The 11,717-nt window shown below is 33.6% G+C and overlaps 1 protein-coding gene across 1 annotated transcript in view; it reads left to right on the forward strand.

Annotated features, from left to right (window-relative positions):
- Nucleotides 1-7,942, forward strand: part of LOC114328350 (uncharacterized) — a 460,680-nt gene extending 452,738 nt beyond the window's left edge. The window contains exon 7 of the mRNA XM_028277179.2: nucleotides 3,630-7,942. Coding sequence (XP_028132980.1) covers nucleotides 3,630-3,912 — 283 coding nt within the window. The 3' untranslated portion in view covers nucleotides 3,913-7,942. The remainder of the gene's footprint in view (nucleotides 1-3,629) is intronic.
- Nucleotides 7,943-11,717: the final 3,775 nt, after the last annotated feature.

The raw sequence follows: 11,717 nt of genomic DNA on the forward strand, positions 1-11,717 counted from the left end.
TAAGAAAACAATATATTAGATGAAGATTGGTAGAACTTTTGTCGGTAATCAAATTAAGTATGTAAATCAAAGCATTACATACCTACTAGATAAATAAATCTACGCCAAAAAATCATAATTTAAAAATAAAAATCGGACCTAATTTGGGATTTCTCTCTAAAATCCCAATTCTTGAGAAAATAAATGTACAGTAGAGTGTCGATTATCCGAACGTCGATCAACCGAACAACCGCTTATTCGAACTATCGACTCCCGCGTCCCGCACTCGAATACCGAGCAAGCGTTAGTAATTGACGCTTAAAATATCTTCAATTTTCTTCAATATTGTATCCAAAAATAATTATGTTGTTGCAAAGACTGCACTTTTTTGTTTAGTTGCTAGTTGTCACTAGCAAGATATAAATAAATATGTAGGTATATAAATATGGCTTTTATTCACTTGTGGATAAATATGTATGACTATAAATATGTATCAATATATTGTAGTTCGATTATCCGAACAAATCGGTTTTCCGAACACCTATGTCCCCCAATTAGTTCGGATAATCGACGCTCTACCGTATTTCAACCTAATCCAAATGTATAATTACAATATGATTATAATAAAAACTACTTACCAAATTAGAATGAGTTTTCCTTGTCCAAAATAGTCCAAAAGTCCAAAAATATAGGTATATGAAAACTATTTAAAAAGGCAGTATAACTATTAACTAACTTTTGTTTGTTTTTTCTTTTCACACAAATTTTAAAACGCAACAACCATAAATAATCAAACTACAGGTGTGCCACAGCCGCCATATTGAATAATTTTTGACATGTCATTTGAACATCCAATCAGAACAAAGTTATAATGCGCATGCGCCGGGATCATAGGTTTTAACATATAAAAATTCACCCTCATATTGCCGGTAAAGAAGTATAACTTCAAAAAACGAATTTTTTTTAAATTTTTAAATATTTTATTTTTTTTTATTAATGTTCCGGGCATATTTAAGAAGGAGCATAACTCAATTATTATTAACGAAGTTATCACCTAACTTTATCCGCAAAAATCCGAGTGCCACCTCTCACATCCACCTAAAAACAGATCCTTCCTGGTCTATATGTATTTGCACGTAGTTGTATACTTAGGTATTATGTGTGGTTTCTATTACTATATTATGGCTGTGAGACCTGGACATTAAAACAGAATGACGTCAACAAACTGAATTCATTCGAAATGTGGATGTACCTCCGAATGCTAAGAATAAGCTGGACCAGCAGAACTACGAATGAAGAAGTACTGGAAATAATAAACACACGTCCTCATCTGGTCAATACAATCAAAATTAGACAGACATCATATATAGGACACATAATGCGCCATAGGGAATTTGAGCAGCTCCCTATGTAATATTAGAGGGAAAAATCGAAGGTAAAAGGGGCATAGGAAGAAAGAAAAAAGCCTGGCTCCGAAACAGATATTCGACCCACACAACAGAAAATGACTTATTCATCAACCCAGAACAGAGAGAAAGGACCTTATGGAAAATAGGTCCCAGTGGATTTCGTTCATACTTTGGGAAAATACTCTTTGAAGCATTCTGATAAAAAGTTCTCATGGGTACAACTCAATCGTATGAAGGATTTTCAAGATATAGAGGCCCAAACTCGGAAAATTATAAGATTTACGGGGTATTCCAATTCCGTGAGTTACTGGTTATTTGGCAACATGTAGAAGTTTGGATCAAGGAAAAGTACTAGCAGTCTAGGATTTTTTCCTGGCTATCCAATGGCGACCTTTACTTTGACCTTGACCTTTAACGGACGTCATCTTCTAGAGTTTCGAGGGTTTTCGGCATTAAATTGATATAAACAGATTACTCATCGGTTTTTGGGATCGCAAAACAGGAATATGCCATCAGAATTGACCTCCGGATGACGTGGTGACCAAGGCCACTACAAGGGACGTCATCTTCTAGAGATTAGATGGTTTTCGGCATTTAATTGATACAAATGAATTACTGGAGGGTTTTTTGAGGTCGCTAAACACGAATATGCCACCAGAACCGACTCCCGGAGCACCTGGTTTCCAAGGTCAATGAAAGGGGCTCCTGGAGTTTCAAGGGTGTTTGGTAGTACATTGATGCAAACGGATTACTCATAGGTTTTTGTATTTGCTGAACACGAATACCCCATCAGAACAGACATTGGAGTACCTGGTACCAAAGGCACGTCATGCTTTGGAGATTCGAGAGCTTTCGGTACTAAATTAATGTAAACTGATTACTCACAGGTTTTTGGGGTTGCTGAACGTGAATTCAATATCGTATCCGATCCACGGAGCACCTGGTGCCTAAGGCAGGTCTTCTTCTGGAGTTTCGACAGGTTTCGGCATTAAATTGATGCAGATGGGTATTACTCATTAGTTTTTGGGGCTGCTTAAACACAAATACGCCATCAGAACAAGCACCGGGGTACCTGGTGCTTAAGGCATGCCATCTTCTGGGGTTTTTCTGGGGCACGTTTTCATCAATTTAATGCTGAAAACCCTCGAAACTCCAGAAGACGACGTGCCTTAGTGCATGTTCGGTAGTATGCATGTTAGGCAACCCCAAAAACCTAAGAGTAATCCATTTGATTCCTCCGAAACTCCAGAAGATAACCTGTCTTAGGCACCAGGTGTTCCTGTGTCTGTGCTGATCACGTATTCGTGTTCAGAAACCCCAAAAACCTATAACTAATCCGTTTGCATTAATGTAGTACCAAAGACCCTTGGAACTCCAGAAGCCCCTTTCATTGACCTTGGAAATCAGGTGCTCCGGGAGTCGGTTCGGGTGGCATATTCGTGTAAAGCGACCTCAAAAAACCCTCCAGTAATTCATTTGCATCAATTAAATGCCGAAAACCATCGAAACTCTAGAAGATGACGTCCCTTGCAGTGGCCCTGTCCACCACGTGCTACGAAGGTCAATTCTGATGGCATATTCGTGTTTAGCGATCCCAAAAACCCATGAGTAATCTGTTTATATCAATTGAATGCCGAAAACCCTCGAAACTCTAGAAGATGACGTCCGTTAAAGGTCAAGGTCAAAGTAAAGGTCGCCATTGGATAGCCAGGAAAAAATCCTAGACTGCTAGTACTTTTCCTTGATCCAAACTTCTACATGTTGCCAAATAACCAGTAACTCACGGAATTGGAATACCCCGTAAATCTTATAATTTTCCGAGTTTGGGCATCTATATCTTGAAAATCCTTCATACGATTGAGTTGTGTCCATGAGAACTTTTTATCAGGATGCTTCAAAGAGTATTTTCCCAAAGTATGAACGAAATACACTGGGACCTATTTTCCATAAGGTTTGTGCGGGGTCCTTTGCCATATTGATCGTAAACCTCAATAGAGAAGGCATTTAGGAGGAGAAAGTATACTTAGAAACTTCGTACATTTAAACAGTTTATGTTTTTCTTGACATACCACACTGACTCTCTTCTTATTTGTCTGTGGGCTGCCCATTTCCTTTCAGTTTCCAACATCTCTAATGTTTGGAACCTTCTTTGCAGGAATTCGGAATTCCTGTGTTCACCTAAAAATAATATTTATAATTCAATTTATCTCAATTTACTACTATCGTTCTTGTTTGTTTCAGGTTTTACGACTTATCTTGCCATTCCGACGTCCTGAACAAGCCTTGCCAATACATTAACAGGACACAGCACGCTTCCAGGTGCGTGCAGCAGTACAGTTACTCGTACGCCCTAGTCAAGAACACGGACAGTAACCGAACCAAGCTGTTCCCGATGTTTCCCGATCACCAGCACGGTGGCGCCACCTACACCCTGGATTATATCCGGATCCGGAGTGGCTGTAGTTGTGAGGTCACGGCGAAGCGAAGAAGAAAGAAAAAGAACAATAATAAAGGCAATACTTAACGGTTGTGGTGGGGGGATTTGGAATGGTAAATCTCTCTTATAGTATACGGTGGTTGAAAACTTGTATTAGGTAGGTCCAGAAACAACAGATAGATATGTTAGAAATGAGATTAGGTCAAATCGGAAAACGTTTAAAATATACAGATTTTTGTCAAATTATAATTTATTTGTTTGCAACTGGCAGTTCAATACAAGCAAATCTTTACTAATATGCAATCAGCAGGTAAATTTGTGAAACTCAAAATAATATCCTCTCCTCTGAAATAGTCCATTAAAATGTTACATTTTTTAAGCCATACCTTGCTAGAGCAGTCAATTTTATTTCTTTAATGTGTAAGGAGGATCAGTAGAAGCTTAAGTTCAAGTTTTTGGGGTCGCCACCCTTGTCCCCCGGCCGCCATCTTGGAAATGGGGTGCAGAGGGGTTTCGCGCTATATCTCGTAAACTACCAACCCTACGGAAAATATAATAAAACATAAAATGTAGCAAATTAAATTTTGTACAATTTTGTTTCTATTACTTTTTATCGTCAAGTGACCAACAAAAAAGTTATAAACAAAAATATGTAAAAAATGTTTAACAAGTTTCCTTTTGGAGGTTCTAACTTTTTTTCAGTTCATTTTAAAATAAAATAACATTTTAGCAATTTTGTAGACGATTTTTCAGCGAACAATTTCCACTATAAAGTTGTTTAATTCTATTTATTTATATAGGTTTTACAGCGCTCCAAACTTGACCAGATTCTCGAATGCTCATAGGGATACAACAAAAACAAAAGTTAGGCTTACTTTTCTATCTATATATATTTTTTATTCATACAATTTATTAAAATTTTAACATTCTTATGCTATTATTAATCTGTTTTTGACCTTATTCTCCCCACTATAAAACTTATAACCCTAAGCATATATAGAAAATGTCCAAGAAGTTGTCTGAAGACAAATTCGCCGGTCCAGAAGAAGAATGACGCAACCGCAAAATGCAAAATTAAAAAGAGCAAAAAAACGATTTTTGATATCAAAATCATAAAGTATGATCAAAATTAGCCATTCTCCACGTTCTCAGCCTTGACGGTAACCCTTCTCTATTTAAAGATTTTCATTTGTAATGAGCTGTCAGTTGCAAACAAATAGACTTTAGTTATTTACTTTACTGAATGTCTTGTGATACACACCATATGCTATATTAGAGATGTATATTTTCCACGTATTACTACAGTATTGATGCCAAAGTGATTAGATAGTTCGTGATTCGAGGACGTTCAGACTTCTAAAAAATATTCCAAGCATTCCATGTGTGTGTTCTTGGTGGATAGTTATCTTTTGATTTAGGTACTTACAATATATAATGACATTATACTTCTAGTCTAATAAACACAGTGAAAGCCGTAGGACTTTGTCCAAATTGTGTATTATATATAGAGACAACGTGTTAATGTATACGGACTAGTTTACTGAATGATATGTGTTCAAAGGACATTTTTACTAAATGATGTGTGCACAAAAACCTGGAGATTATTGACATACGCTAGTTTTCAGGGCGTATTTTTTGGTATGGGGTGTTCCAAAAAACACGCAAGAAATACTTTTGATAAAAAACAGGTTTTTAATTAAACTGTTGAGTTAACCGCAAAAACGTTTCGCGTCACCAAAAATTATGCCAATTTTGATAGTTGATTTTCTCGTGAACAGATTAACAAATTTCGCTATTTTTTTTATTATTTTTAATTTTTTCTTTGGTATTTACACTATTTGGTAAAGGTTTACTCAAACTTCTCTTTTGGGCTTATATCCGATGGAAGAAAGAAAACGTTTTTCTTATGTTAAGTTTGAGACACCCTGTAGGGATGGCAAGGTGCAAGAGTGGATATAGATTAAATTGATATTGTAGTCTCATGTTTTGTAAACATTTTGTTTTTTATTTTGCCTGATATCTTAAAAACAATGAAAATAGACGGTATATTCTATTTTAACATGTGTTTCAACTGAAACAATACTAAATTAACAATAAAAAATATCAACTCAATAGTCTCCCATTTTATACCGCTAACGCGGCTTTGGAATTATAGCAGGGTAGTCTGCTATATGTAGGGCCTATGGTATATAAGGAAGGTAACAGGGTCAGTGCTACTGTGGACTATTTGATTTTGGCCTACCAAGGTTGCAGATATCAATAACTATAGTTCTTATATCTTGCAGAGAAGCAGGAAGGGCCTGAGGAAGTCTTAATTCTACCGTTAATATCCGATAAGTGTTCAATAGGGCCCATCCCAGGCAACCAAAGTGACGTCAATAACGTCGAGGAAACGTCAGCTTTTGGCTGAATATATGCACGTGTTTGAACATTACGTCGTATAAACGTCTTTTGTAAGTGATTTTAAATACGTAAGATTAATGACGTTAAAATGCGTTTAAAAATACGTTTGCATTTCAGACAGTCCAAGTCTGACGTCACAAAAATGGGAGGAGCTTAACGGGTAAATGCTTATAATGTTAATGTTGTATATTGACGTTTATAAGCTTAATTGTCATAAGAAATTTTTCATTTATTGTTTACGTGCTTTGTGTGGTAAAAAAGGACTTTTCATTTAGATATTTAGTTGAAGAAACGTGTTAATTAAGCAGTGGCGACGCGTGACTTTTTCTAAAGTGTTACCAAAACCAGATGCAAAAAATCTTATCTTAAAAAATGAAGATATGGCTAAATGTATATATAGCTTCAATAATATAATTTGTTATATCACTTGAAACTCTCGAAAAAACAGTTGATGTTTCTAGATGTTGGCAAAACTTTTGATCTTTTTTGGCAATTAATGTTAACAATTCCCTGCAATTGCCTCGATTGTCAGAGTCGTCGCCCTCAAAATGACTACAAAACGCTAATTCTTGTTTGGCCAAAAAAACATACGGTATCCATTATAAGTGTGCTAAGGATATACCTATCTATTTTTTTTTAACAAAATCATTATGTTTAGCAATGTTTGCTTTAAAAGCTTGGTTAAGAGAACTTTCGATTCTTGTTTTGCCAAACTGAATCAAATTGGGTACACATCTTACATGTAGGTAACGGAGAAATTTCGTGTCTCCTTTTTAAAACTATTTAAATCGTGAACCTGGTCCACCCATTTTTCTGTAGAAACCAGAAGACATGGCCAACAATACAGTCTATTTTTCTTGCAACCACATAACCAAGGATTTTCACTGTACCAACTAAATTTAAAATGTCGGAACTACTTTTTTTGATTCCTTTTTTAAATTGTTTAAAATGGGTCTTTCATTTTCAATAATCTCATTTTTTTTCTTTAAAATTATACAAGGAGAATTAGTTTTCAAGTAGTTGATCGATTACGCAGCGATACTCATCCATGGTTAACTGCACGCACACTTTTTATAGGTTCTGTAACCACATTTAAATCTGGTAAAAATTTTAAATCGTTCCTTCAAAATTTTCAGACTAGCCGGTCCCGAGCGACAGCGACGATATAACCATTGTAACCACAAATGAAACTGGTAACAGAGTTGTTCTGATGCTATTTCCTTGTGGCATTTTTATAATTACGTATTTTTTATGGGAAATAAGCCACAATGTTACTAAAAAATTAATTTATTAACGTTTCGAAGCCCAAATCGGGTTTCGTTGTCAAAATACAAAATACTATTAAAATAAAACAAACATGTTGTTGCTAAGTAAAAAAATTCTTCTAATAATTTATTTAATCTGACTCATTTATATTGGCAATTCAGACGTATATTATACATTTTAAAGTAGAAGACTTTAAAATGATATCGCCAATATTTATGAGTTGCGTTCCTGGACGGCTTTACTAAAAGATAGTTCATTCGATTACATGAAATCAATCCCAACTCAAGAATATCCGTCGCAAAAAAATCATAGCATGTGATCTGTCTTTAAAAAGACAACCAAATGCAACAATGACAGTAAAATTCTCGCGTTAGAGATTCCATAGTAAATCACGAGGGAAAATCAGGAAAAAACCTCGTGATACTATCCCGACATCGTAAGTATTTGGTCTTACATTTAATCTACCTTCAAAAAACTAATACCAAATTCTGACTTTAATATGTTTAAATTATAAATAATATTAATATTACATAGATATACAATAAGTAATACTAAAATATAAAATTTGTACTAACTCGATATGTTATTGACTTACTAATCGTGGTATTTTCTTTCTATTGACTTCCTCTTTCAGTATGGGTAACAATAAATAATGAATTCTATAAACAAAATTTTGGTCTAGCAATGGGCTCTCCTTTATCTCCATTATTGGCTAATATATTTATGGAGGATTTCGAAACTAATATCATTTCTAAACAAAATTTAAAACCCACAGTATGGTGGAGATATGTAGATGATGTGTTTTCAATATGGCCTCATAGATCAGAATTGTTGGATACATTCCTGAATATTATAATCGATCAAGAAGAGACAATAAAATTTACAATGGAAAAGGAATACAATAACACTTTGCCTTTCCTCGATGTTTTAGTCTCAAAGAAGGATACTGGATATGAGACTCAAGTGTATAGAAAACCAACACACACCAACAGATATCTCAATTACAAATCAAATCACAACATCAACGTTAAAAAGGGAATCATTAAATCCTTATATGATAGAGCCAAAATTACTTGTTCTAACGAAAATTCATTTTTAGAAGAAAAACAATTGTTAACATTTGTTTTATTAAAAAATGATTATCCTTTATCGTTTATAAATAAGGAATTGACAAGATTAGACCGAATGGAACAGAACAACTTAGAACGGGATCCTACAACATTCACAAGAAATAATACGAGGAAAATAACAATACCATATATAAAAGGACTATCCGAGGAACTTAAAACGATAGGAAATAAATTCAACATTTCAACAACATTCAAAACAACAAACACATTGAGATCTATTCTATCTAAAACTAAACCTAACAATGAACCAGAAAGAACAAAGAATTGCATTTATAGAATACCTTGTGAATGCGAACAATTTTATTTAGGTGAAACATCAAGACCATTAAACGTTAGAATAAGTGAACATCAGTCTTATATTAAAAACAGAGAATTTGATAGATCTCAGATATGTCAACACGCATGGGATAATGAACATAGAGTTCAGTGGAGAGATTCAAGTATAGTCCTGAAAGAATCAGATAGTAAAAAGAGAAAAATCAAAGAAGCGGCTCTAATTATGCTAAATGAAACCAATTATGTCGCAAATTCCTCGGTAGAATGCAGTAGGATGTGGTTACCCATACTGAAAGAGGAAGTCAATAGAAAGAAAATACCACGATTAGTAAGTCAATAACATATCGAGTTAGTACAAATTTTATATTTTAGTATTACTTATTATATATATATGTAATATTAATATTATTTACAATTTAAACATATTAAAGTCAGAATTTGGTATTAGTTTTTTTGAAGGTAGATTAAATGTAAGACCAAATACTTACGATGTCGGGATAGTATCACGAGGTTTTTTCCTGGTTTTCCCTCGTGATTTACTATGGAATCTCTAACGCGAGAATTTTACTGTCATCGTTGCATTTGGTTGTCTTTTTAAAGACATATCACATGCTATGATTTTTTTGCGACGGATATTCTTGAGTTGGATTGATTTCATGTAATCGAATGAACTATCTTTTAGTAAAGCCGTCCCAGGAACGCAACTCATAAATATTAGCGATATCATTTTAAAGTCTTCTACTTTAAAATGTATAATATACGTCTGAATTGCCAATATAAATGAGTCAGATTAAATAAATTATTAGAAGAATTTTTTTACTTAGCAACATATTTATTTGTTTTATTTTAATAGTATTTTGTATTTTGACAACGAAACCCGATTTGGGCTTCGAAACGTTAATAAATTAATTTTTTAGTAAAATTGTGGCTTATTTCCCATAAAAAATACGTAATGGTAACAGAGTATAATAAAGTGCAACTGAGTCACATAAACTCGCCAATATTTTCGCGTGTCTACGAGTAGTTGCTATTTACTGAATTAGGTAGATACTGTTAACACATAATATAATAATACATATATTTGTACTGGTAAAAATATTGGTAAATGGAATTATTCATCGTCATAAAATATTTATTTGCAAGATTTTTAACTGTTACCAATGGTAACAGTGGTTACATGGACGCTTCGCCAGTGTAATTAAGAGATTTTTATTCGTTTTTCTCAAATGAGGAGTGAGTTAGTTTAATGCAATAGTTCTTCTTGAAAACGGTTTGAGGTTATGTGTTTTGTTTTGGTGAATATTTTCTGTTAATGAACTAATTATGTGTTACCGAGTTTAATTAAATTAATTTGTTAATACATTATTTATTAGTAATATGTTGTTTCAGTTTTTTTGACACAGTAAGTATACCTTAGCCTATAAGCTAAATTTAAAACAGTGAAATGTAAAATAGGAATACCAACAATACCCATACGAATAATTATTATTGTGTATTTTTAAAACCATAAAATGAAAGTTTATCTAAAAAAAACGACATGAAAACTACGTTTTTTATATCATTTATTTAAAACGTGATAAAAATGACGTCAGTTATGGTAGAACATATTCACGTGACTTTCGACGTCGAAAAAACGTGACAAACTGACGTGGTTTGGTGATAATTATGACGTCTTTTCAACGTTTTGTAAACGTTATTTGGTTGCCTGGGATGTAGGGACTGTGAAAGGGCCAATTCAATTTTTGAATATTAACCTCACTTAAATAATCAGTAACGACACGCGATACGTGACGCCTGGCGTTATCATGCATTAAGATGAAATTATTTTCTAAATAAGGTGTGTAAGGAATAACGTATTCAAAGAAACGGCATTTCGGTAATGTACCTTTCGCTCTTTAAAGGGCCTACACGTAAAGACACTTTTAAAGTTTTGATAATAATTGCTATTTTTTATTATTAATTTGTTTCAGTTGAAACACATGTTAAACAAAAGAACCGTCTATTTTCTTTATTTTTAAATATATCAGGGCAAATAAAAAAACCAAAATGTTCACAAAACATGAGACTACAACATCAATTTAATAGATAGGTCCACAATCCACCTTTGTGCTATGTCCTCTGTACACTACTGTACAGGGTGCCTCAAGCTTAACATAAGAAAAAGGTTTTCTTTTCCACCTGGTATAACCCCAAAAAGAGAAGTTTGAATAAACCTTTGCCCAACAGTGTAAATACCAAAGAAAAAATCTAAAGTAATAAAAAAAATTAGCGACATCCGTTAACAATAAAATGAACTATCAAAATTGGCATAATTTTTGGTGGTGAAAAACTTTTTGCAGTTGAAAAGTTCAAAACACAAAAAATTGGTTTTTCAACGTATTTGTACCTTTGGTGTACAATTTTATCAAACTGTTTCAAAATAGTTGTGAAACTTTTCGACTTCTGAAAGATGAACAATTTTTGTATCAATTAATTTATTTTGCGTATACTGGGTGTGTCAATAGTCAACTAGGCTAAACCAGGACATTTCTATGGTCTGGTCTTCAGATAAACGAGCTTGTGTTGTATATTATATCAAAAATTGGGTCAAATCTCAGTTGTAGATTTTTATCATTGTATGCCGGTACTAAATTTTTGTAATTTGAGTTCATTTTAAACAAGTCAATTAGCAACTGTATGAATGTTTGCCGAAAAAAAAATGGAAGTCGACCTGTTGAACACTAGGTATATTGTGTTCGATCAATATTGTATTAAATTATAATCTGGACTAATATATAAGTGATTTTCGCTATGGTAAATATAGATATACCTTTGTTT

This window comes from Diabrotica virgifera, chromosome 1, assembly GCF_917563875.1.
Source record: "Diabrotica virgifera virgifera chromosome 1, PGI_DIABVI_V3a".
NCBI lineage: Eukaryota > Metazoa > Arthropoda > Insecta > Coleoptera > Chrysomelidae > Diabrotica > Diabrotica virgifera.